At 50.4% G+C, this 27,145-nt stretch overlaps 1 protein-coding gene across 3 annotated transcripts; it reads right to left on the bottom strand.

Annotated features, from left to right (window-relative positions):
- Window positions 1-389: 389 nt before the first annotated feature.
- LIAT1 (ligand of ATE1) lies at window positions 390-13,871 on the bottom strand. 3 transcript variants are annotated; one of them, XR_001883683.1, is made up of 4 exons: window positions 13,489-13,871; window positions 9,360-10,994; window positions 7,133-7,288; window positions 390-630 (listed from the first exon to the last, which is right to left on the bottom strand). XR_001883683.1 is itself a non-coding variant. In XM_017863600.1 (2 exons), exons 1-2 carry the CDS (start codon window positions 13,793-13,795, stop codon window positions 10,099-10,101), a joined length of 1,203 nt encoding a protein of 400 aa, XP_017719089.1. In that variant the 5' UTR covers window positions 13,796-13,871; the 3' UTR covers window positions 9,239-10,098. The 3 variants fall into 3 exon arrangements, 1 of the variants encoding a protein (XP_017719089.1); XR_001883687.1 differs by lacking the exon at window positions 390-630 and adding an exon at window positions 6,742-6,796; XM_017863600.1 differs by lacking the exons at window positions 390-630; window positions 7,133-7,288 and having other exon boundaries at window positions 9,239-10,994.
- Between the last annotated feature and the right edge of the window lie 13,274 nt (window positions 13,872-27,145).

Below are 27,145 nucleotides of genomic sequence, written 5' to 3'. Positions count from 1 at the left end.
TAGCAAGCTAACAAGTTAGCCCTGCTACAATTTCTTTTCTTTTCTTTTTTTTTTTTGAGATGGGCTCTTGCTCTGTTGCCCAGGCTGGAGTGCCATGGTGCGATCTCGGCTCACTGCAGCCTCCGTCTCCTGGGTTCAAGCGATTCTCCTGCCTCACCCTCCTGAGTAGCTGGGATTACGGGCACCCACCACCATGCCAGGATAGTTTTTGTATTTTTAGTAGAAATGGGGTTTCACCATATTGGTCAGGCTGGTCTGGAACTCCTGACCTCTTGATCCCCCCACCTTGGCCTCAAAGTGCTAGGATTATAGGTGTGAGCCACCGTACCTGGCCACCCGCCACAATTTCGTGGATGTTAGCTAAAGACAGAGACTCTGGGGCCAGAGACAAAGGATGTTTATTAGTCACAGCAACAGCACTAGCCAGAGTGTTTGCAGTTTTGCTGGTTTCCTCAGAATCATTTCCTACAGGGTGACAGGAAGAGTCTCTGGGTGACATGAGAACAGAAGGGTTTAGGTCACAGCAGAGGAGCTCTGAGCCCAGGAACCAGGATCTTCTGTAATCATTGAAACGAATCGGCCCTTTGCTCTGGAGGGAGACACGATCTCTATCTTTCAAGGCTATTCATCCTATGAAAGAGGGTCTGAATCAAAGGTAGTCAGTGGGGACGTGGAGAGACGTAAGCAGAGTGAGAATTCCGTATGGGGAATTGTGTCCCAACAACCACAGCCTCTCACAGTGGATTAGCCTAGAATCATCTGGGGACTTGGTTAAACTACGGGTTCTGATACAGTAGGTCTGGTTTGCAGAGGGGACTTGAGAATCCACTAACAAGGGAGTTTCTTTTGAAAACATTTTGTTAATTTTATTTATTTTCTTGAGAGAGTCTTGCTCTGTTGCCCAGGCGGGAGTGCAGTGGCATGATCTTGGCTCACTGTAGCCTCAACTTCCCAGGTTCAAGCTATCCTCCCACTTCAGCCTCCCACGTAGCTAAGCCGATAGGCAAGCGCCACCACACCTGGCTAATTTTATTTATTTTAGAGGCAGGATCTCACCATGATGCCCAGGCTGGTCTTGAGCCCCTGGACTCAAGGGATCCTCCCACTTCGGCTGCCCAATGTGCCGGGATTACAGGTGTGAGCCACCGCGCCCGGCTGCTTTTAAAAAAATATTTATTGTCCAGGCATGATGGCTCACGCCTGTCATCCCGGCCCTTTGGGAGGCCGAGGTGGGTGGATCACCTGAGGTCAGGAGTTCAAGACCAGCCCGGCCAACGTGGTGAAACCCCGTCTCTACTGAAAATACAAAAATTAGCAGGGTGTGGCGGCGTGCACCTGTAATCCCAGCTGTTTGGAAGGCTGAGGCAGGAGAATCACTTGAACCCAGGAGGTGGAGGTTGCAGTGAGCCGAGATCGCACCACTGCACTCCAGCCTGGGTGACAGAGAGAAGTTCGTCTCAAAACAAAAAACAAAAAACAAAAAAAAGTTTATTAATTTTTAGAAACAGCGTCTTGCTCTGTCACCCGGGCTGGAGTGCAGTGGTGTGACCATAGCTCACTGTAACCTTGAGCTCCTGGGCTCAGTTGATCCTCCTGCCTCAGCCTCCCGAGGAGCTGGGAGGGCCAACTAATTGTTTTTTTTTTTTTTTCTTTTTGTAGAGGTGGGTTCTGGCTATGTTGCCCATGCTGTTCTCTAACTCACGGCCTCAAGTTATCCTCCCACTTCAGCCTTCCAATGTGCTGGGACTACAGGCATGAGCCGCCGTGCCCCACTAACAAGAGAGTTTCTAACAAGCCCCCATCCTGTTGGTTCTTCTGGTCCCAGGACCACATTTTGTGCAGTGCAGTCTTAGGCTCCCGTCCTCAGCGGTAAGGCGTGGGCAGGAGCTGCAGGCAGAGGCTGCCGAGCACAGCCCGGAAGTACGGCTGTGGGATGGTGGAATGACGTACAAGCCTGTCCAGTGACGGTCAGAGGGCATGTCAGTGGTGTCAGAGGCCAGCTTAGACCATGGAAAACCACATAGTGTGGGCAGGAGGTCTGAGACAATGGGGGCCCTCGGGAGCCTGGGTTGGTGGAGGTTTCTACCTCCCCAGACCCCTCCTCCCCTTCTGGCCACAATTCCCAGGAACCCTTCTTTCTTCCAGCACCACTTCTTCCATTCCACTGACCCCACTGACAAGCCCCACTGGACTACTTCCTCCCATTGCTGCCTTGATCTATCTCGTCCCATTGTTGTTGACCCCCGCGGGGGTGAGGCTTGGCTCCCACCTGCTGAGGTCTTAGATACTGCAGGGCAGTAATGAAGAGCAGGATCTTTGGAACCTGCCAGCCCGGGTGTGACATCCCAACTTCTCCTCTAACTCCTGGTGTGACCCTGGGCAAGTCACTTTCCCAGTCTGTGCCCATTTCCTTGGTGGATGGGAATTATAGCATCTTGCACCTCAAACATTGTCATGGAGCTGAAATAAAGTCGTGCAGTTCGATGACCAACACCGTGCCTGGGCAGAGGAGGTGCCACATACAAAGGGACTGTTAGTATCATTCTGGCAGCAACACACAGAGAACTGCATATTTAGCAGTTGCTTGATAAATATTTCCTAAAAGACAGTTGGAGACCTCAGCGATTCTCTTAGGAATTGTGTAATTCCAGCAATCACCTCCTCTTTAAGCCTAAGTCGTCAAATGGAAATAATTTGTACTGCAGAGGGAGAGAATGAGATAGAAGAAGCTAGAAACTATAAAATGCCATAAGATATTATAGCTACAATTAAAGGTGGGGTCTCTCACAGAGGGAGGCACCTCGAGGCTCGACTGGGCTCCACCTGCTTCCAAGTGCACTCACGTGGCTGGTAGCAGGCTTCAGGTCCACCATGCTGGTGGACAGAGACATCATTTCTTTCCAGTGGGGCCCCTTTCCTCAGGGCAGCCCACGACATTGCAGCTGGCTTTCCCCAGAGCAAGTTCACGGAGAGAAGGAAACATGTAGAGTGTGTCAGGCCAGGCACGGTGGCTCACGCCTGTAATCCCAGCACTTTGGGAGGCTGAGGCAGGAGGATCACCTGAGCCCAGGAGTTTGAGACCAGCTTGGGCAGCGTGGTGAGACCGTGTCTCTACAAGAAATACAAAACTTAGCCAGGTGTGGTGGTGTGTGTCTGTGCTTCCAGCTATTCAGCGGGCTGAGGTGGGAGGATCACCTGAGCCTGGGGTGGCTGAGGCTACAGTGAGCTGTGGCCACGCCACTGAGCTCCAGTCTGGGCAACAGGGCGAGACCATGTCCGAAAAAAAAAAAAAAAGAAAAAAAGTAAAAGTGTGTCACATGGAAACCAGAGCCTCCCCCATTCCCTCTTTCTCTCTTTCTCTTTCTGTCTCTTGCTAATAAATAGACTTTATTTTTGTATTTTTGAGACAGAGTTTCACTCTATCGCCCATGCTGGAGTGCAGTGGTGGGATCACAGCTCACTGCAGCCTCAACCTACAGGCTCATGGTCCTCCCACCTCAGCCTCCCAAGTAATTGGGATTCCAGGCACATGCTGGCATGCACAGCTAATTTTTAAAAATTTTTTTGTAGAGACAGGGTCTCACTGTGTTGCCCAGGCTGGTCTTGAACTCCTGGACTCAGGTGGTTCTCCTGCCTCAGCCTCCTGAAGTGTTGGGATTACAGGTGTGAGCGACCACACGTGGCCTTGGTACCTTATGATCAACTCAAGTCTGTAGTTTACACGAGGGTTCACTTTTGGTGTACATTTTAAGGGTCTGGACAACGGTGTAACAACGTGTAACTCCCATCTTGGGATCATATGGAATAGTCTCGTTGCCCTAAAAGTCCCGGGGTCCACCTACCCATTGCTCCTCGTCTTCCTCCTGAACACAATCTCTTTTTGTAACTTCCTCTTGGAAAGTGATATTCTATCACTTCTGCCATATTCTGTTCACTAGAGAGAGCCGATAGGTTCAACCCACATTCAAGAGACCAGCATGAATACCAGGAGACAGAGATCCTTGGGGGCCATTGACCACGCCAGCTGCACAAAGGCGGCCACATCCCTGAGCATGTCTTCCTGTGTGGTCCATGGTGGATGTCCACGAGGCTGACACAGGAGCGCCGTGTTCCTGAGTCTCACACCACCACCTGTGTGTGTACGAAGCATCTCGGTGCCAGAAAACCCAGAGTCTTCTCGTGCTGGGGCTCTCCTATTCTGAGCTGGTCGTGTGGGCACATTCTAGCCACGTGACTAGCTTGAAAGGTGGAAACTCAGGCGCCACCACAACCAGGTGCAAATCATCACCCCAAATGTTATCACTGAACAATGCTGATGGGCTGGCACACTCTGCTCCAAAACAACTCACAGACCCATGATTACAGAGCGCTGTTCGTCTTTGTAAGATTCCATAGCAATGGCCAAGGGTCCGTAGTGTTGGAGATAAGCATGTAGTTCATCCAGGTCAATTGAGATGGACTCATGCCATGCAGGCCACTCCCATGACCCGTGGTCAGAGGCTTTTTTTTTTTTTTTGAGACGGAGTCTCGCTCTGTCGCCCAGGCTGGAGTGCAGTGGCCGGATCTCAGCTCACTGCAAGTTCCGCCTCCCGGGTTTACACCATTCTCCCGCTTTAGCCTTCCAAGTAGCTGGGACTACAGGCGCCCGCCACCTCGCCCGGCTAGTTTTTTGTATTTTTTTAGTAGAGACGGGGTTGTTTTTGTATTTTTAATAGAGACAGAGTTTCACTGTGTTAGCCAGGATGGTCTCGATCTCCTGACCTCGTGATCCGCCCATCTCGGCCTCCCGAAGTGCTGGGATTACAGGCTTGAGCCACCGCGCCCGGCCTGGCCAGAGGCTTTTAAATATATATATATATATTTTTTGAGACAGGGTCTTACTCTGTCACCCAGGCTCATTGTATGGCATGATCTCGGCTCCCTGCAGCCTCTGCCTCCCAGGCTCAGGTGATCCTTCTACCTCAGGCTTCCAAGTGGCTGGGACTGCAGGTGTGTACCACCATGCCCTGCTAATTTTTGTATATTTTGTAGAGATGGGGCTTTGCTATGTTACCCAGGCTGGTCTCTTAACTCCTGGACTTGAGCAATCCACCTGCCTCGGCCTCCCAAAGTGCTGGGATTACAGGCATGAGCCCCCGCACCTCACCAAAAATGAATCATTCTTGCTAGGTCACTGGATGGGGTATGAAAAAACAAAAATAAATAAAAATGAATCATTCTTGATAGGTTATTGGGTGGGTTATAAAAAATTTAAAAAGTGAAAATTAGAATCATTCTTCATTTGGAAGGCAATGGAGGAATCTGTTCTAATTGTCTCTTCAGGGAATCACTCTATTCTGTGCAGACTCTGGATTGGCCGGGCACAGTGGCTCACGCCTGTAATCCCAGCACTTTGGAAGGCTGAGGTGGGCTGATCACTTGAACTCAGGAGTTTGAGACTAGCCTGGGAAACATGGGAAAATCCCATCTCTACCAAAAAATACAAAAATTAGCCAGGCATAGTGGTGTGCGCCTGTAGTCGCAGCTACTCAGGAGGGTGAGCGGGGAGGAGCGCTTGAGCTTAGGAGTTGGAGGTTGCGGTAAGCCTAGATCATGCCACTGCACTGCAGCGACCCTGTCTCAAACAGAGGAGAGAGAGAGACAGAGACAATCTGGATACATTTTTTCTTTTTTCTTTTCTTTTCTTTTTTTTTTTGAAATAGAATCTTGCTTAGCTGCCCAGGCTGGAGTGCAATGGCGTGATCTCAGCTCACTGCAGTCTCCGCCTCCCAGGTTCAAACAATTCTCCCACCTTAGCCTCCCAAATAGCTGGGACTACAGGTGAGTGCTACCACACCGGTTAATTTTTGTTTCTTCAGTAGAGACGGGGTTTCACCACGTTGGCCAGGCTGGTTTCGAACTCCTGACCTTAAGTGATCCTCCTGCCTCAGCCTCCCAAAGTGCTGGGATTACAGGCGTGAGTCACTGCGCCCGGCCAGATTCTGGATAGATTCTGTAACAATCTGTTTAGCTCATGCGTCCTGCTGGGCTGCCCTGCCCCGCTCCACGTTCTAGGTCTCTGTAGCCATCAAACACTGCATTCGCCTGGCTGCTGGGATAAGTCCAGTGATGGACGTATGACCCCTGCCAGGCCAGAGACCTTCTTGGGATTGATGCGGACACTGGATAGGGACAGTGGAGTAACTCTCTTTTCCTTACAAAACTGTAAGGATGTCAGTGGCTTTGCCATCCTGTGATGAGAACCTGCCTGAACATAAAGCTGATTTGGAGGAGGCAGAGGTGAAATACGGAGAGAGAAGGACATTTTGATGACACAGTGTGACGTCCTGGATCTGGCCATGACTGAAGCCACAGGCAACCCTGGACTGTTGGCTTTAAAAGTCGACCATTCCTGCCGGGCGCGGTGGCTCATGCCTGTAATCCCAGCACTTTGGGAAGCCAAGGCGGGTGGATCACCTGAGGTCAGGAGTTCGAGACCAGCCTGGCCAAAGTGGTGAAACCCCGTCTCTACTAAAAATACAAAAATTAGCTGGGTGTAGTAGTGGGCGCCTGTAGTCCCAGCTACTCGGGAGGCTGAGGCAGGAGAATCCCTTGAACCCGGGAGGCAGAGGTTGTGGTGAGCCGAGATGGTGCTACTGCACTCCAGCCTGGGCGACAAGAGGGAAACTCTGTCTCAAAAAAAAAAAAAAAAAAAAACAACAACAACAAAAAAACAGGCCAACCTTTCCCCTTGGTCTGTAAGGCGGTTTTCACTGCGGTTTGTTTCTTGCCCTGAAGGAGTCCTCACTGCTACAGCCTGGGCATGGGAAAGATATTAAAACTTCAAACCCAAGGTGTTCTGAGCTGAAGCCACTCGTGTGCTTCAGGAGCCGTCACCCCACCTGCTTTCTATCATTCTACGTTAAGCTCCAGGCTTCCGGGCCCTGGCTTCCTTCCTGCTCCACTCACTCCTGCTCTGGCCCTGTCATTTGTTCTGCGGCGTGTGAATTCTGTCTCTTGGCCAGCCACTGAAGCCAGGTTTCTTTTGTGAAGCTCACCCTTCCAGGAGGTAAGGTCTACACCGTCACTCTGGAGTCTGTCTAGCAGACCCGTGGCCACACCACCCTGAAATACCACTGATTAAAACTCTTACAGGAGTTGGTTTCCCGGGTGCCAGGCACCATCTCGATGCTTCAGTGCACTTGATTCTCACAGCACTAAGGCAGGAATTTGCAGTCTGGTCTTCAGATGAGGACACCAAGGCTCAGAGCGGTGAAGCAATCTGCCAGGGGACACAACGCTGCATGTGCTGGGAAAGAGATTAATTCAGCTCTGATGTCAAAGCTCACCATCTTCGCTACTTTCCTAGAATGTTACCTCATGGTTGGGAGATGACCATGGACCCCGCCCCTGCCTCCCACTGCCATGGAAGGCACTGCTAAGTGACCGTCTCAGACCAGTGCACCCTCACACTCCTCCGTGCCCCAGGCCCCAGCCACTGTGGTGGACCCGGAGGACACACGAGATGCCAGCCCTGTGGCTGCCCCCTGTTCTTTCTCTGCCTTTGCTTTTTTTTTTTTTTTTTTTTTGAGACGGAGTCTCGCTTTGCCGCCCAGGCTGGAGTGCAGTGGCCGGATCTCAGCTCACTGCAAGCTCTGCCTCCTGGGTTTACGCCATTCTCCTGCCTCAGCCTCCGGAGTAGCTGGGACTACAGGCGCCCGCCACCTTGCCCGGCTAGTTTTTTGTATTTTTTAGTAGAGACGGGGTTTCACCGTGTTAGCCAGGATGGTCTCGATCTCCTGACCTCGTCATCTGCCCGTCTCGGCCTCCCAAAGTGCTGGGACTACAGGGTTGAGCCACTGTGCCCGGCCAACTTTGTTTTTTTTTTTTTGAGACAGAGTCTTGCTGTGTTGCCCAGGGTGGAGTGCAGTGGTGCCATCTTGGCTCACTGCCACCTCTGCCTCCTGGGTTCAAGCGATTCTCCTGCCTTGGCCTCCTGAGTAGCTGGAACTACAGGCACCTGCAACCATGTCCGGCTAGTTTTGTACTTTTAGCAGAGACNAGTGCAGTGGCCGGATCTCAGCTCACTGCAAGCTCTGCCTCCTGGGTTTACGCCATTCTCCTGCCTCAGCCTCCGGAGTAGCTGGGACTACAGGCGCCCGCCACCTTGCCCGGCTAGTTTTTTGTATTTTTTAGTAGAGACGGGGTTTCACCGTGTTAGCCAGGATGGTCTCGATCTCCTGACCTCGTCATCTGCCCGTCTCGGCCTCCCAAAGTGCTGGGACTACAGGGTTGAGCCACTGTGCCCGGCCAACTTTGTTTTTTTTTTTTTTGAGACAGAGTCTTGCTGTGTTGCCCAGGGTGGAGTGCAGTGGTGCCATCTTGGCTCACTGCCACCTCTGCCTCCTGGGTTCAAGCGATTCTCCTGCCTTGGCCTCCTGAGTAGCTGGAACTACAGGCACCTGCAACCATGTCCGGCTAGTTTTGTACTTTTAGCAGAGACAGGGTTTCACCGTATTAGCCAGGCTGGTCTCAAACGCCCAACTTCATATGATCCACCTGCCCCAGCCTCCCAGTGTTGGGATTACAGGCCTGAGCCACCGCACCCAGGCGTTTCCACTTAACTGTCAGACGAGCATTCTGTGACGTCTGTATTGGCTTTTAACTTCTCCTGTGTACACTCATTTCTTGTCTACCCCAAAACACCATAACCTCTTGAAGGTCAGGGATGTCATCTCAGCCCTCCATGCGGTCCTTCTCAGACCCACGGCGTTGCTGAGGTAGCTGAGGCTTCCCTAGAGGACCCCCTTTTCCTTTGGACTTTTTCAGCTAGAAATGCCAGGAAACACACACACACGCAGGACCAGCCCCCAGCCACTGCCTTTGGGGAGTATAAATTCCCCAGCTTCCTCACCCTTAGGTGGGATAATTCTAGAAGTGGGTTTCCCTGTGGAATTAAGCTCCAGTTGCCCAGTATGAAAACTGGCCTAATACTCCCTGGAAGCGGGGCCAGACACGGTAGCTCATGCCTGTAATCCCAGTGTTTTGGAAGGCCAAGGTGGGAGAATTGCTTGAGGCCAGGAGTTCGAGACCAGCCTGGGAAACAGTGAGATCCACTCACCCCACCCCAATCTCTACAAACATTTAAAAAATAGCCAGGCGTGGTGGCACTCGCCTATAGTCCCTGCTACTCAGGGGGCTGAGGTGGGAGGATCGCGTGAGCCCAGGAGGCGGAGTGCAGTGAGAGCTGTGATCACACCACTGCACTCCAGCCCGGCCAGCAGAGCTGGATCCTGTCTAAAAACAAAAGTTCCAGGATTGGCCGTCTTCCCTTCTCTGTATCACTCTCTACTCATCCTTTCTTCTCCCAGATACTCTACTTGCATTTGAATCCTCGTCTCAGGGGTTGCTTCTGGGAGGGCATGAACTGCAGCAGCACATAGCCCTCACTGGCTGTTTGTGGCAGGGAGGAATGTGTATTCGGTGTAGCGAGGCTTTTTCTAACGGGGGATTAGGAGAGGACCATGTTCATAAAAGAAGCAATATTCCTTTCGGGACTTCTGTAGTAACTTCCCAGGGATGAAGTTCTGGAACCCACTTATTCTGAGGCCGTTTAAAGGCAGGACGTGCATTTAATTAAAACAGAAAAAGGCTCCAAGAGGTTCAGGGCATGGTCCTTGTGAGGCCGACAGAAGCAGGTACCGCGCGAGGCCGGCAGAAGCAGGTACCGCGCGGGGCCGACAGAAGCAGGTACTGTGTGGGGCCGACAGAAGCAGGTACTGTGTGAGGAGTTTTACCATGAGGTGAAGACTTTAAGATGTAAATAATCTACACACTTTCTTTTCTTTTGGGGGCAGATTATAGACACCTAGCTGTGGTGAGAAATAACAGAGATGCTTATTTAAGAAAAAGGAAATTCTGAAAAGAATTCTGTTCACTAAATTGCGTATGTTCTCAAGGAGCTGTGGCTTTCCCGGGCAGCCGAGGGCATCCTGGTGATGGGAGAGTCGGCCTCGTCTCGTCCGTGTATTGGTCTCATTTCCTTCTGTGATGACTGTTTTTAACACATAAACTTGTGGTAAGGAGAAATTATCAGTTTGTCGCATTGTGGGTGGAGTTTTACTCCAGCAGAGTAGGAGCTAAATCAGAGTGTAGAAGCTTTGGGGTAAGGTTTCCTTCCAAGTAGAGATTGGGGTGCTCAGCTGTCGATGTGGGCTGCCTGCAGCTGGAGCTGCCGTCTTTGTCTGAGAGGTAGAGTAAGTTCTCAGGGGTCTCCTCCTCGGCATCGGGGTTGGACTGGAAGCCTTTGAGGGCGTCAGCGTCGGACTGGAAGCCCTTGAGGGCACCGGGGTCGGACTGGAAGCCCTTGAGGGCGCCGGGGTCGGACTGGAAGCCCTTGAGGGCGTCGGGGTCGGACTGGAAGCCCTTGAGGGCGTCAGCGTCGGACTGGAAGCTCTTGAGGGCATTGGGGTCAGGGTGGAAGCCCTTGAGGGCGTTGGGGTTGGACTGGAAGCCCTTGAGGGCACCGGGGTTTGACTGGAAGCTCTTGAGGACATCGGGGTTCGACTGGAAGCTCTTGAGGACATCGGGGTCGGACCTGGAACTCTTGAGGGGCCATTGGAGTTCAGTGTGGAAACTCTTGAAGGGCATCCCAGGGTCAGCTGTGGAAGCCCGGCGCTTGAGGGCATCAGGGTCGGTGTGGAAGCCCTTGAGGGCCAAGCACCGGTACCGCTTTCTCCGGTTCAGTTTATAGATGCGAATCCTTTCCTTCTCTGCCTCTGGGTCAGCAAGAACTCCATCCCAGCGCAGACTTTCGTTGATCTGGTTCGCAAGGTTCTCGGCTATTTCGGCAAAGTCGGGGAGGCTGACGGTGGAGGAGTCCGAAGGGAGGTGCTTGTTCTCCACTTTGTTCTGTCTGTGCTCCGGTTTCGGGCCACGGTCTTTGCCGGGACTTAAGATGTCATGAAAGGAGGAAGAAAGCAGCCGGCTCTTCACGCTCAGGCTCTGATGTTTATCTGCTGAGTAGATGAGCAGGTTAGTGTTTGTGGCAATGTCTGCCCTTGGCCTGCTGGGGATGGTGCCAAAATCACCCAAGATGGAAGAGGAGGATGGGAGCCCCTCCGTACCCAGGGCTCAGGCCGCCAAGTCCACCCGCCTCGTGCCCACCCACTGCCTGTGTGATTTTGCTGGAACCATTTTGGGGAAGGAGGAACCATTCACTGAGCACATGGTCTGAGCCAGGCCCTCTGGGTAAAGGCGATAGGCCCTGTTTTCGGGGAGGAAATCGAAGCTCAAAAGTTTCAGCGACTTGCCAATGTCAAGAGCGAGTGGCAGAGCTGGTACCTGAGTGCAGGCCAGGCCCCCAGTGCCCCGCTCTTTCTACCCGGCCGTGCTGCCTCCACACACCCTCACCACGTGCTCACCATGGCCATTCCCAGGTCTGGGAGTCTGTGACTCTACCCGAGTCTAGACACTTTATGATGGAAGAAACGGAAAACAACAGGAAAACTTCCTAAATTTGACTGATGAAAGCAATATTATGCCAGAAATACTTCTGCTGCGTGGCTTGTACTGATTTTTTAACATGAACAGCACTTCAGAATTATTTAACATGCACATAAAATGCTACAAATTGTGGTTCTTTCGTCAGCCCATCCTTTTATTTTAGGGGAGAGAGGAGTATCTCCTTCCATAAGAAAAAAAGAAAAGTAATCGTCTTTTGACACTTCTCTCCCTTCCTACGCCCTGAACGCTGTCTGGTGCCCCCTGCTGACGGTATGAGGAACGTGTCACTGTCATTTCTACAGTGAAAAGCTAAGCCAAAAGGACAGTGAACGGCCAAATTTCTTTTTGCAGATACACACAGGGCTTCTTTTTTTTTTTTTGAGACAGAGTCTCATTCTGCCACCCAGGCTGGAGCGCAGTGGCACCACCTCGGCTCGCTGCAACCTCTACCTCTCAGGTTCAAGCAATTCTAGGCGCCTGCCACCACGCCCAGCTAATTTTTATATTTTCATATAAAATATATGAAAGACGGGGTTTCACCATGTTGGGCAGGCTGCTCTCGAATTCCCAAAGTGCTGGGATTACAGGTGTGAGTCACTGTGCCCAGCCACACAGGGCTTCTTGACCCGAACTGCAGAATTTTCTTGCCTTTGTATTACGATGCCACCTGAGAAGGACTTATCATCTTCCCAGTGCTCCCTCCCCACACTGCACCGTCAATATGGGCAAGGCTGCCACTCCTGCCTCCTGCTTGCCTTGGTGCCAGCTCTGCCACAGAGCGCCAGGGCCCAAAAGTGGAGCTTAGGGCCCTCTCCCTGACAGCCAAAGCCACTGAGGTGGGCCACACGGGCGACAGTGGCCCCACAGCACTCACGGGCACCTGCATTCTCTGTCACTGCTGTGCTCCCTCTCCTCAAAGTGGGTGCTCAGGCCCTTTGTCAAGAAATCTAGGGGTTCTACAAGAAGAGCTTGGTGAGAGGTAGGGACTGGGGTTTATGGCAGGTGGGGTGTGTGTGTTTGTGAAGGTGTCCCTGAGACTGCATTTCCTGCCTGCATGTGACTACACACGTGAATATGTAACACATTAACAGCCTGTGTCTGTGTGTGTAGACTATGAATGTGTGTGCATCACAGGGATCTGTGCTTTAGGTTTTTTTATTATTTTTTTATTTTTTAAAAAGACAGGGTCTTGCTTGTTGCCAAGGCTGGGGTGCAGTGGTGCGATCATAGCTCACTGCAGCCTGGAAGTCCTGGGTTCAAGTGATCCTCCCACCTCGGCCTCCCAAAATGCTCGGATTACAGGTGTGAGCCGCTGCGCCCCGCCCTTTAGTTTCACTGTTGGTGTTACATTGATATGAAGTGGAGAGTGGTGGAGGGTGTCAGGGATTATCGGAGGATGTCAGAGTGACTGGTGTGATGGGGTTTATGCAGTCCAAGGCTGCCCCTTGGTGGGTGCGAGGGAGAGCCCATGAAGCGAGGACCTTTTATATACACGTCTGTGGGTGTGGGTGTCTACAGCACATCCAGAGGCAGGCAGCTTTAACGCACGAGGGTGTGAGGAGGGGAGGCAGGACTCTGCCCTTCTCTGTGCATGAGAGTGAGGGCCTTTCAAGTGGCATCAATGTGTTTGGGGTGGGGAAAGTGTCTTGTGAGGAGAGCCTCTGTGGGGAAGGTGCAGAAGTTTAAGATTGCCAGTTTTGGCTGAGGGATTAGGAAGTTGAGAGGGTGTCTTTGTGTGGGGCTGGAAGGCTCTTAGGAATGGTGGATGTCTGTGGGGGTCTCTGTGTGGGGCTAAGGGACCGCAAAGTTGGCGGATGGTCTCCATGGGGCGGGAGCTGGGGGCATCGCTACGCTGCTGACCGGCAGGTGTGGGGAGCAGGAGGACCTCGGTCCGGGACCACTGAGCTTCTGTTTCCGGTCTGAAGGGTCTCCAGTTAAATCGGAGTCCCCGAAGAGTCTCCAGAGAACTGGAGCTGACACAGCCGCGCTAGCTGCTCCTCTTACCGTCCCCCTTGCCAGACCCCTTGGTCTTCTTCTTCCTTTTTTTCTTCTTCTTCACTTTCCGTTTGGCCAGCTCGGAGGCGCCGCCTGGGATGGGGGGCAGTCTAGACCCCTGCGGGCCCGCGGCGCCGCCCTCCCGCTCCTCCTCCTCGCCGTCGTTGTCCTCGTACCCCGATGCCCCTGCCCCACCGCGGCGGTCCATCCGCCCGCTGGGCTGCAACCCAACCCGCCCCGGGGGCGCCCGAGACTCGCTGCCGACTAGTGGGCGGCTCTTCGCGGGGACAGCCAGGCCAGGGCCACGCGTCTCCATGGCGACCACCCCCGCTGCGCCTGCGCAGTCAGGACGCTTCAGCCTGGCGCCCCACGGACTGCGGTGTGCGCATGCGTGCTTCTGTCTTTTGGCGCCCTCAGCACACAGCGGTGTGCGAATACGTGCTTCTGTAGGGGGCCCCTCGGCACCCAGCGGTACGCGCATGCGTGCTTCTGTCGGAGCGCTAGGCACCCAGAGGTGCACGCATGCGTACTTCTGTTGGAGAACTAGGCACACAGCCGTGCGCGCATGCATGCTTCCATCTGTTGGAGATCCCGGCACAGCGATGTGCGCATGCGTGCTTCTGTCTGCTGAGCCCTCGCACACAGAGGTGTGCTCATGCGTGCTTCTGTCGGGGACCTCGGCACCCAGCGTCGCGCGCATGCGTGCTTCTGTCTGTTGGAAATTGCACAGTTGACCGCACGAAGGGGAGGGTGGGCAGAGAGATTTTAAATCTCTGGGCTGACACGCGTCTCGTCCAGTCCCCAGCCTCCATCCTCCCGCCTTGGCCTCCCACCCCCACGCCTGGCTAAGATTTTTGGTTTTTGGTTTCAGGCTGGTCTCGAACTCCTGCGCTCCATCGATCTTCCCGCCTCGGCCTCCGAGAGCGCTGGAGTCACAGGCATGAGCCCCCGTGCTCGGCCTCCTGCACCTGTTTAAATGCTGTGTATTCTCACCTCAATTTTTGTTGCCTGAGTGTCAGCCTCGTACATCTACCCTGGACCCTCAAAGCCAATGTGTCCAAAACAAACTTACTTCTCCACTGTTTTCCATTTCAGTGAACAAAACCGCTGGACTGGTGGGAAATCTGGTGGGCTCCCATGTCCTCCACCCTCTCCCTTGTCCCTAACCCAGGCTGGGGCCGACTGCCATGGGTCCTCTCCTGAATGGTCTCTGCTTTCAAACCGTCCCCATGAACTCTCTATCCGCACAGCTGCTAGAACAAACTTTTAAAAATAAACCATTCACTCTCTTGCATAAAACTCTCCAGCGATGAAAAGCAAAACATAAAAGCCAAAAGTCCTCCAGTACCTCCTCATCACAATTCACATCAAGATCTAAACTCTTGCTGGGCTCTGGGAGGGGCTAAAACCCATAGTGTCAATGCTTTGGGAGGTCAAGGTGGGTGGATCGCTTGAACCCAGCCTGGGCAACATAGTGAGATCCCGTCTCTACGAAAGTGCCGAGGGGCACTTGTGGAGAAACTTGAGCCTGCAGTGAGCCGAGATCACACCACTGCTCTCCAGCCTGGGTGACAAAGCAAGACTCTCTCTCTCTCTCTTTTTTTTTTTTTTTTTCTGAGACGGAGCCTCCCTCTGTTGCCCAGGCTGGAGTGCAGTGGCGCGAACTTGACTCACTGCAACCTCCGCCTCCCAGGTTCAAGTGATTCTTCTGACTCAGCCTCCCGAGTAGCTGGGGCTACAGGTGCCTGACCATGCCTGGCTAATTTTTTTTGTAATTTTTAGTACAGACGGGGGTGTCACCATATTGGTCAGGCTCGACTCGAACACCTGACCTTGTGATCCACCTGGCTCTGCCTCCCGAAGTGCTGGGATTACAGGCATGAGCCACCATGCACAGCCTGTCTCTTAAAAAAAAAAAAAAAGAAAGTGTGGCTTACAAGCCCTGATATAATGTGTCACCTGCTTTTCTTTCCAGGTTTATCCTCCACAGATTCGATTATCTGAACATGGCTCCAGAGGCTGGGCATGGTGGCTCATGCCTATAATCCCAGCACTTTGGGAGGCCAAGGGGGGTGGATCACTTGAGGTCAGGAATTTGAGATCAGCCTGGCCAACATGGAGAAACCCCGTCTCTACTAAAAATAACAAAAATTTGCCAGGCGTGATGATGGGTGCCTGTAATCCCAGTTATTTGAGAGGCTGAGGCAGGAGAATCACTTGAACCCAGTAGGTGGAGGTTGCAGTGAGCTGAGATTGCATCACTGCACTCCAGCCTGGGTGACAGAGCAAGACTCTGTCTCAAAATAAAATAAAATGGTAAAATAAATTAAAAATGGCTGCAGTAATATCTCTTTTCCCACATACTCTTCAAGAATCTTGCCATTCCCACAGCAAGACACAGAGTCTCATTCTACTCTCCTTCAATCTAATGGGTTTGTTGACACGCTTGTAACCAACAGTATGCGGCAGAAGTGCCTCAGTGTGTGACTTCTCAAGCTGGGTCCTAAAGGGAACGCAGCATCCATCCACCTTCTTAGCCCATGACATGCTTGCTCTAGAGTCCTGAGCCTCCCAGTGAGAAGTCTGGGGACCCCAAGGCTGTCACAGCTTCATAAATCCCCACCTAGTCCACATGGAGAGCCTCTAAGATGTATGGAGATAAAAGATTCCTCAGCTTCTTTAGCCCCGGCTTTTCCCATCCAGCTCTCGTCCCACAGCAGCAGCAGGAGAGACCCCAGGCCCCACCCAGACAGACAGGCCTTTCCTGAATTCCTGACCCAAAGAAGCTGCGAGAGATAATACGATGGTTGTAGTTATTTAAGTTACAAAGGTTTGGAGTGATATGTTATGTGACAGTGGATAACTGGATGTGTCTTTTTAAAAAGATATGGAATGGTATTTTATCGTTTATTTAATTTCAACTTTTATTTTAGATTTGGGGGGTACGTGTGCAAGTTTGTTACATGGGTACGTTGCGTGATGCTGAGGTTTGGGGTATGGGTGATCCTGTCACCCAGGTGGTGAGTACAGCACCCAGTAGGTAGTTTCTCAGTCCACACTTCCCAGCCCCTCCTCCCTCTAGTAGCCCCCAGTACCCACTGAAAAATCAGCCTTTGATTTTAGCCATTCTGGTGAGTAAGAAGTTGTATTTCTGGCCGGGCGCGGTGGCTTAAGCCTGTAATCCCAGCACTTTGGGAGGCCGAGACGGGTGGTTCACGAGGTCAGGAGATCGAGACCATCCTGGCCTACATGGTGAAACCCCGTCTCTATTAAAAAATACAAAAAACTAGCCGGGCGAGATGGCGGGCGCCTGTAGTCCCAGCTACTCGGGAGGCTGAGGCAGGAGAATGGCGTAAACCCGGGAGGCGGAGCTTGCAGTGAGCCGAGATCGCGCCACTGCACTTCAGCCTGGGCGACAGAGCGAGACTCCGTCTCAAAAAAAAAAAAAAAGTTGTATTTCTCTGTGGTTTTAAGTTGAACTTCCTTGGTGATTAATGAAATCAAGCACTCTTGAATGTGCTTTCTGGTCATTTGTACGTGTGTGTGTGTGTGTGTGTGTGTGTGTGTATTTTATTTATTTATTTATTTTTGAGATGGAGTCTTGCTCTGTGGCCCTGACTGCTGTGCAATGGCGTGATCTCCACTCACTGCAACTTCTGCCTCCCTGGTTGAAGCGATTCTCCTGCCTCAGCCTCCCCAGTAGCTGGAACTACATGCGTGCACCACCATGCCCGGCTAATTTTTGTGTTTTTAGTAGAGATGGGGTTTCACCATGTTGGTCAGGCTGCTCTCAAACTCCTGATCTCAGGTGATCCACCTGCCTTGGCCTCCCAAAGTGCTGAGATTACAGGTGTGAGCCACCGCGCCCGGCCTGTCATTCGTATATCTTTAAGTGTCTTTTGAAGTCTTTTGGCCATTCTCTAATGTGGTTGTTTATTGTTGATTGTTTCTTGTTGTTGATGACTTTGCATAACTTGAATACAAGTGTTTTGTCAGCTTTATGACCGCAAATATTTTTTTTCCAGGTCTGTAACTTATCCATTTTCTGAATGGTGTCTTTGGATAAGCAGAAATTTGAAATTGTGATAAAGAAGTTTTTTCAATTTTCACATCATTTGATCAGTTTTTTCTTTTGGTATGCTGTCCAAGGACACTTTGCCTGCCCCCTATTGCAAAGACAGTGTGCTATGCTATCTTCTAGAAGCTGTATAGTTCTGGTTTTAGGTCAGGTTCATGACCTACCTCAAATTAATTATTATTTTTTGAGATGGAGTTTTGCTCGTCACTCAAGCTGGAGTGCAGTGGCCTGATCTCAGCTCACTGCAACCTCTGCCTCCCGGGTTCAAGCAATTCTCCTGCCTCAGCCCCCCAAGTAGCTGGGGTTACAGGTGTGCACAAACAAGCCAGGCTAATTTTGTATAATCCCAGAGTGCTGGGATTGTAGGTGTGAGCCACCGCACCTGGCCTACCTCAAATTAATTTTGTGAATAAAGTCATATATAGGAGTCACGTTTATTTTTTCCCAAATGAATTTCCAGTTTTTTCCAGGAACTTCCATTGAAAAGACATTCCTTTTCCCATTGACTTGAGTTAGTACTTTTTATTACGATTTGTTTTTTTTTTTTTTTTTTTTGAGATGGAGTCTCACTCTGTGGCCGAGGCTGGAGTGCAATGGTACAATCTCCGCTCACTGCAACCTCCACCACCCAGATCCAAGTGGCTCTTCTGCCTTAGTCTCCTGAGCAGCTGGGGCTACAGGAGTGTGCCACCACACCTGGCCTTTTTTTTTTTTTTTTTTTTGTATTTTAGTAGAGATGGGGTTTCACCATGTTGGCCAGGCTGGTCTCAAACTCCTGATCTCAAGTGATCCACCTGCCTTGGTCTCCCAAAGTGTTGGGATTAGAAGTGTGAGCCACCGCGGCTGGTTGTTTCTGATTTTCTTTTCTTTTTCTTTCTTCTTCTTCTTCTTTTGAGACAGGGTCTCACTATTTTGCCCAAGCGGGTCTCAAACGTCTGGGCTCAGGTGATCCTCCTACCTTGGCCTCCCAAAGAGTTGGGATTACGGGCATGAGTCACCATATGCAGCCTGACTTGGTACTTTTGTAGAAAATCAGTTAACTATATGTTTGTGAATCTATTTCTGGAGTCTGTTTTGTTCTGTTGTTCTGTCTGTCCTTTGACCAATACCACATCATCTTGACTTACCATCTTGTAGCTTTATGGTAAATCTTTAAAAAATATAAAAATAAAAAATAGAGATGGATTCTCAGTATGTTCCCCAGGCTGGTCTCAAACTCTTGAGCTCACGTTGTCCTCCCGCCTTCGCCTTCCAAAGTGCTGGGGTGACAGGCGTGAGCCACCGTGCCCGGCCCGTGGTAAATCTTGGTATCACGTAGTGTAAGTCTTCCAACTGTGTTCTTTTTGAAGATGGTTTGGACGATGCTAGAGCCTTTGCTCTTCCACATACATTTTCAAATCTTCTTGTTTACTTCTTAAAATCCCCTTTGAGATTTTGATGGGTATTGCACCAAATCTATACATCTCAGTCAGTACTGAGTAAATGACATCACTGGCGTGTGTGTGAGTAAATGACATCACTGGCGTGTGTGTGAGTAAATGACATCATTGGCGTGTGTGTGAGTAATGACGTCACTGGCGTGTGTGTGAGTAATGACGTCACTGGCGTGTGTGTGAGTAAATGACATCACTGGCGTGTGTGTGAGTAAATGACATCATTGGTGTGTGTGTGAGTAATGACATCATTGGTGTGTGTGTGAGTAAACGACATCATTGGCATGTGTGTAAGTGACATCATTGGCGTGTGTGTGAGTAATGACTGGTGTGTGTGTAATGACATCATTGGCGTGTGTGTGAGTAAATGACATCATTGGCGTGTGTGTGAGTAAGTGACATCATTGGCGTGTGTGTGAGTAATGACATCATTGGCATGTGTGGATGCATTGCTCTATAAGAGGCCGTTCTGTTAGTGGGATGTGTGTCCTCAGTCTTCCCATCCCCTGGCAAGTTTCCTGGTGTGTCCAGCACAGTGTGGCAAGCACAGTGTGTGGTACCTGCCTCTTGCCTGTCTGCTTTCGTCCTTAGGAGTTAAGTGAAATACAAATGGCAGAAGTCCTTTGTGGAAATGACCAGCTACCATTGGTGTGTCTGGGGTTTGCATTTCAGATGCTCTTTCATACTCACCCTGGTACCTGCAGACGGTGCTTGGAAAGGCTGGCTGCCCTCCTGCCCGTCTTCCCTCTCAGCTGGTCCTTCTTGCCTCAATGCTTAGCTGGCAGGAGACAGTTTGGTCATTTCTCTTCTGATTTTAGTGAAGGTTGTGTCGAGGTTACGTTGAGCCAGCCAGTGAGCTATGAAAGAGAAAAGTCACCTCCAGCAAAGGGATGCATCTTATGAATGCGTTTCATAAATAATCACAAAAAGGCCATGCAAGGAAAGTGAATCTAAACGTTTACAGGTGTTTCAAGTGTACATTATTCCGTCTGGTCTCCTCTGCAGTCTCTGTCTCCTCACTGATCCATCCCTTCTCAGCCCACTACAGTTGTAGTTCTTGCAAAATTGCGCTACCAAAGCAGCTTTACAATGTCACCGCTGTCCTTCCAAGTCATCGAGTCCAGTGGGCAACCTTTGTCCTTGTTGTCCCTGACCTGCCAGCCACATTTGACACTCCTGATCCCTCTTTCCTTCTTGAAATGTTGTATCTGCCCGGTTTTTGGGACACCATCCTCAGGATTCTCTGGCCATTCCGTCTCCTTTGCACAGAAATCCTCCCTTCTCAGCCTCTGAATGTTGGCCTTTTCTGAGCTTGGCGTAAGGACTCTGTTCTTGAAGCTCTGTCACCTCCACATGCTGAAAGCTTCTTCCTCCAGAAGAAGCTTTAGTAGAGCCGGGCATGGTGGCTCACGCCTGTAATCCCAGCACTTTGGGAGACCGAGGTAGGNAACAAAAAATAAGTTAACCGGGAGCAATGGCTCACCCCTGTAATCCCAGCACTTTGGGAGGCCAAGGTGGGCGGATCACTTGAGATCAGGAGTTTGAGACCAGCCTGACCAACATGGTGAAACCCCAACCTGGTGTAATTTTGTAAAACTACAAAAATTAGCCAGGCATGGTGGCACCTGCCTGTAATCCCAGCTACTCGGGAGGCTGAGGCAGGAGAATCACTTGAACTCGAGAGGCAGAGGTTGCAGTGAGCTGAGATCACTCCACTGCACTCCAGCCTGGGTGACAGAGCAAGACTCCATCTCAAAAAAACAACACAACTAAACCACCATAAGTTAAACGTAAACTGGTCATGGCAACTGACACCTATAATCTCAGTGCTTTGGGAGGTGTAGGAGGAAGGATTGTTTAAGCCCAGGAGGTTGAGGCTGCAGTGAGCTGTGATGGTACCACTGTACCAAAGCATGGGTGACAGAGCAAGACCCTGTCTCAAAAAAAAAAAAAAAAAAAAAAGGCCGGGGGCGGGGGCTAAAGCCTGTAATCCCCGCACTTTGGGAGGCCGGGACGGGCAGATAACGAGGGCAGGAGATTGAGACCATCCTGGCTAACACGGTGAAACTCCGTCTCTACTAAAAAATACAAAAAACTAGCCAGGCGAGGTGGCAGGCGCCTGTAGTCCCAGCTATTCGGGAGGCCGAGGCAGGAGAATGGCGTGAACCCGGGAGGCGGAGCTTGCAGTGAGCTGAGATCTGGCCACTGCACTCCAGCCTGGGCGACAGAGCAAGACTCCGTCTCAAAAAAAAAAAAAAAAAAAAAAGATAGCTGTAACACATACTGCTACTGTGATAATTTTGTAGCCATCTCCTGTTGCTATTTTAATGAGCCCAAGTGTTGCAAATATCCCCCTTAAAATGTCATGTGACAAAGTAAATTATCTAGCCAGTGGCTCATTCCTATAATCCCAGCACTTTAGGAGCCTGAGGAGGGAGGATCACTTGAGGTTCGGGAGTTTGAAACCAGAAATTTTTTCTACAAAAGAAAAATTAAAAACTTACCCAGGCATGGTGGCGCCTGCCTGTAGCCCCAGCTACTCAGGAGGTGGAAGCAGGGGATCACTTGAGCCCGGGAGTTTGAGGCTGCAGCAAGCCATCACCGTGCCACTGTACTCCAGCCTGGGTGACGGAACAAGACTCTGTCTCAAAACGAAAACAAAAACACACATGAACAAACCCGCCGTGTGAGGCTAATTATCTCCACATGAGCAGCTTGCCTCTCCAGGAAGTTATGAACAGCAGGACAAAGTGCTCGACTGCAGTTCTCTGGTGTGTTTCACTGTTTTCAGTGCAATACCCTCAACCTTAGCAACATCCAGGACCCAGAGGAGCGGCTGCGAAGGATGCTGGAAGTGCTCCCAAAAAGCAAACGAAAGTCCTGACATTACAAGAAAAAGCTGAATTGCCTGGTACGTACCATAGATGGAGGTCGTTGGCTGCCGTTTCAGACAGACGATTCATCTTGTACACAGATGATATAAACTTACAGTGATCAATGTTAGTACAGTACTGTCAGTGTTTTCTCTCTGATTTTCTTAATAACATTTTACTTTATTGTATATGATACATATACAAAAAACGTGTTCATCGACGGTTTATGTTATTGGTAAGGATTCCGGTTAATAGGAGGGTATCGTGGCTGGGCGCCGTGGCTCACGCCTGGAATCCCAGCACTATGGGAGGCCGAGGTAGGCGGATCACGAGGTCAGGAGATCGGGAGCATCCTGGCTAACATGGTGAAACCTCGTCTCTACTAAAAATATAAAAAACTAGCCAGGCGAGGTGGCGGGCGCCTGTAGTCCCAGCTACTCGGGAGGCTGAGGCAGGAGAATGGCGTGAACCTGGGAGGCGGAGCTTGCAGTGAGCTGAGATCGCGCCACTGCACTCCAGCCTGGGCGACAGAGTGAGACTCCATCTCAAAAAAAAAAAAAAAAAAAAAGTAGGCTATTGTTACTTATGTTTTGGGGGAGTCAGAAATTACATACGGATTTCTGACTGCACGGGGATTGGCATTCCTAACCTCCATGTTGGTCAAAGGTCAACTGTGTTTGCGTGGGTGCATATGTTTACATGTAAACATACATAATACATATATAAATATATAAAATGTATAAAAATATGTTTATATATACAATAGATGTTTATATGGTATATGTTTATAGATACTATATGTATAATACATACATTTCTTTCCTTCAAATTATTTGAACCAGTTTTAACATATTACTGGTTTCTTCATCAAAGTGTTGAATAAAATTTTACATCAAAGGCGTGGTTTGACCTTTTTGAAAACCATAATTTAGCACTGAAATAAAATGCTTCCCCCCTTACTTTAAAAGAACAACATTCTATCTTAACTTTTTGTTTTTTTTCTTTTTTCTTTTTTTTTTTTTTTTTGAGGCAGAGTCTCACTCTGTCACCCAGGCTGGAGTGCAGTGGCGCAATCTTGGCTTACTGTAACCTCCGCCTCCTGGGTTCAAACGATTCTCCTGCTTCAGCCTCCTGAGTAGCTGGGATTACAGGCGCTGGCCATCACACCCAGCTCATTCTTGTATTTTCAGTAGAGACAGGGTTTCACCATGTTGGCCAGGCTGGTCTCGAACTCCAGGCCTCAAGTGATCCACCTGCCTCAGCCTCCCAAAGTACTGGGATTACAGGCGAGAGCCACTGTGCGTGGCCCCATTCTATCTTAACTTCTATTTATTTATCTGGAAAATGCTTCTAAGCCTGCAACAGCACATGGAATGGGCAGCTCTTGGAGCACATCTGTTTGTCTCAGTCGGACCAAGTTCCTTGAGGTCAGAAAGTATGAGAAAGTATGATGTCTTCACTTCTGCTCTTGCAGCCCTGCCTAGCTCTTGGCACAGAGCTGACGTTCTGTGAGTGGCTAAATGAGCAAAGCAAGGGTGATGGAACCGATTCTTGTAACTCTGAAAGAGACTGGTCAAGTGTACTCCTATTCGACAGACGAGGGAACTGATACACAGAGGTGTAAAGTGGATCGCTCAACCTCACAACGCTGGTTAGTCAACAAATGGGCCGGAACCCACGTTCCCAGTTCCACGTCTCCTGCAAGAGCGCGGCAGACTTCACAATGACCTTCACTGAGCAACACGAGAGATGGTGGCGTCTTCACTGTTGGCGTCAGCTTCCTTGTTTATACCTTCTCCTTGGGGTCTCGGCGGCTGTTACTGTTATGAGCTCTTCAAACATTCTCCAGAGTGGAAGTTTCTCCCCCAAGAAGGATCAGGTTTTCCCCTTTGGCTGGCGCTGATGTGGGCAAGCCCTGAGTGGGGCTTGCAGTTCATGCCTTTCCTGCTGGCCTGGCTGCTGATTCCATCTTTCTACTCTGTCCTGCCCACACCAAGTGTCTTCCCCAAGGCAGACAAGCAGTGTCCACACTTCTGCAGCACCAGCCTTCGGTGTGGGCAAGAGGAGTCCCTGCCCTCTGTCTCGTGCTCCACTGGATCCTGCTCTGACTCCACTCCAGCTGTGTCTCTCCCTGAGAGACAGGAATCACGTGGAATCGAGGGGTCTCACCCATGTACAGCCTATCCCTCTCCTTCTAGTCCACAATCCGAGTACCTGGGACCTAGGAGTTTTTTGCTCAAATAGCCCCAGCCTGCTTGTGGGGCCTATGTGGGACTCTTTCCTCCTGAGCATCCTGGGGCAGCATGAATGGAAACTGCATGCGCAGGCTCAGGTGTCCACACCCATGTGCTCACGGGACCTTCTCAGTGCTGGAGCTGGAAGTAGGAAGAGGAGGTACAGGCCGGGGGCGGGCTGCAGAACCCTGAAGAATCTGAAATTCTAAATTTAAATCTGACCTTCCAGGTTGTTACGAAAGTATATTCGTCAAGGTAGGAGAACAGGACATATTTTACTTAACAGTTTGTCATAACTTTTAATATTTAGACATAAGGTGCGTGGGCTGCTGTGTCTGCTCTTGCCCCTGTGAAAAGCAGGTCTGCGCTTCCCTTTTCCTCCTTCAAGAACTCACGCCAACCGCTTCCTGATTTTCACTTCATACCTTAGAAAAAAAAAAAGGAAAAGAAAAACTCTACAACTAGTTAAGTACATTGCACCACAGCCATATGGTGGATTACTTGGCTGCCTCTAAAAAGGAACGAGGCAGCTCATTTTAGGCTGATGTGGAACAAAGGCCCAGACTGTTCACGGAGAGGGAGCGAGGCGCGGTGTGTGGGGTTTGCTAACCTCTGCTGCCCCCGTGCTCCACCCCAACCCCAGGACCTCCTTGCTGTTTCTCCGGCACCTGCTGTTCCCTGCCACTGGAACACTCTTGCCCTGGCTGTCGTCACTTTGTTCACATGTCACCTTATCAGAGAAGCCTTTCCTGACCTTTTCTCCGTGTCCCTTTGCTGTGCTTGTTCTCCTCCACAGCACGAGTCACCGCGTGACATGTACATCTGTTTATCTGTGTAGCATCTTTCTCTTTCTACTAGAAACAGGAGAGCTGGAAACTTTGTTTTGTTCCTGGCTGTACCCCCATCACCTAAAGTAGTGCCTGGCATATGGCAGGCATTCAGTCAATACTTACCACATAAACACGTGTGTAAAAAAGATGCATCTGTGCATATATGTATGTGCCTGGAATACTGCTAAAGTGATACATAAGAAATGGGTAAAATGTCTCTTTGGAAGGAGAGGAAAAAAGACTTAGTTTTCACTCTCTCTTCTTTTGTGATGCTTCACTTTGTTGCCACATGCATATAATACTCCTTTTGAATTTTTTTTTTTTTTTGAGACAGAATCTCTCTGCGATGCCCAGGCTGGAGTGCAGTGGCGTGATCTTGGCAATCTCTGCCTCCTGGGTTCAAGCGATTCTCCTGGCTCAGCCTCCCAAGTAGCTGGGATTACAGGTGTGTGACACCATGCCTGACTAATTTTTGTACTTTTAGTAGAGACAGGGTTTCACCATATTGGCCAGGCTGGTCTCAAACTCCTGACCTCAAGTGATCCCCCTGCCTCAGCCTCCTGAAGTGCTGGGATTACAGGTGTGAGCCACTATGCGTGGCCTGAATTTGTTTTTTTTTTTTAAGTTACACAAATTCATCAACAGAAGGAAAAAATTTTTAAAAGTGGTTGAGGGCTGGGCACGGCGGCTCATGCTTGCAATCCCAGCACCTTGAGAGGCTGAGGAGGGCAGATCACCTGAGGTTGGGAGTTTGAGACCAGCCTGGCCAACATGGTGAAACCTCGTCTCTGCTAAAAATACAAAAATTAGACTGGTGTGGTGGCTCACGCCTGTAGTCCCAGCTCCTTGGGAGGCTGAGGCGTGAGAATCGCTTGAATCCGGGAGGCAGAGGTTGCAGTGAGCCGAAGTTGTGACGCTGCACTCCAGTCTGGGTGACAGAGCGAGAACCTGTCTAAAAAAAATGGGGTTGAGGCCAGGCGTGGTGGCTTATACTTGTAATCCCACTGTGGGAGGCTGAGGTAGGAGGATCACTCAAGGCCAAGAGTTCAAGACCAGCCTGGGCAACATAGGGAGAACCTATCTCTCCAAATTTTTATTTTATTTGATTGATTGATTGAGAAGGAGTCTCATTCTGTTGCCCAGGCTGGAGTGCAGTGATGCGATCTCAACTCAATGCAACCTCCGCCTCCTGGGTTCAAACAATTCTCCTGCCTCAACCTCCTGAGTAGCAGGGATTACAGATGCGGGCCATCATGCTGCTAATTTTGGCATTTTTAGTAGAGACGGCATTTCACCATGTTGGTCAGGCTGGTCTCAAACTCCTGACCTCATGATCCACCCACCTCGGCCTCCCAAAGTGCTGGGATTACAGGCGTGAGCCTCCGTGCCTGGCCTAATTTTTTTTTTTTTAATTAGCCAGGTGCGGTGGTGCACCCACAGTCCTAGCTACTCAGAAGGCTGAAGCTGGAGGATCACTTAAGCCTGGGAGTTCTAGGCTGCAGTGAGCCATGATGCACCACTGCCTCCCAGCCTGGTGACAGAAGGAGACCCTCTCTCAAGAAAAAAAAAAAAAAAAAAGTGGTTGAGTTTCATGATGGAATATTATGTGGCAATGAAAAACACAAAAACTGGGTCTAACGTGACCACATGTACAAATCTCTCAAATGTGCAGCAAAAATCCTATAAGTTTTGGAAGAATACAAATGGGCAAATCCATGAGGCAGAAGGCAGGTTAGTGGTTGCAGGAGCTGCAGGGAGGGCGACACTGGGAGTGATTATTTCATGGACATACAGTATTCTTGCCCCACCCCCCATCAATAGTGCTCAGAGAAAAAGAATGTTCTTATATTATCTTCCTTGGATGTGGAGGTTTATTATGGAAATTGGCTTACATGATTGTGAGGGCTGAGAAGTACCACAATCTGCCACCTGCCAGCTGGAGAACTGGAGAGCCAGTGGTAGAATTCAGTCCAAAAGTCAGAGAACCAGGAATTCCACTGTCTGAAGACAGGAGAAGGTGGATGTCCCAGCTCAAGACCAGAGAGGAAGTTCATCCATTCCCTCCTTTTTGCTCTGTGTGTCCCCACATGACTGGATGATGTGCCCACTCACATCGGTGAGGGCGACCTCCACTCAGTCCACGATTCAAAAGCGAATTTCTTTCCAGAAACACCCTCTCAGACACACCCCCCAAAAATGCCTAACGAGACACCTGGGC

Source organism: Rhinopithecus bieti, unplaced genomic scaffold (assembly GCF_001698545.2).
Source record: "Rhinopithecus bieti isolate Rb0 unplaced genomic scaffold, ASM169854v2 scaffold_22, whole genome shotgun sequence".
NCBI lineage: Eukaryota > Metazoa > Chordata > Mammalia > Primates > Cercopithecidae > Rhinopithecus > Rhinopithecus bieti.
Note: the sequence above shows the minus strand (reverse complement) of the source record. Positions and strands in the feature narration are given on the sequence as shown.

Coding starts and splice junctions, on each gene's coding strand:
- LIAT1 (XM_017863600.1), bottom strand. CDS start 13,795: ATGGAGACGCGTGGCCCTGGCCTGGCTGTCCCCGCGAAGAGCCGCCCA. Junction 10,995..13,488: donor GGGGTCTGGCAAGGGGGACG/GTAAGAGGAGCA, acceptor TCTACTCAGCAG/ATAAACATCAGAGCCTGAGC.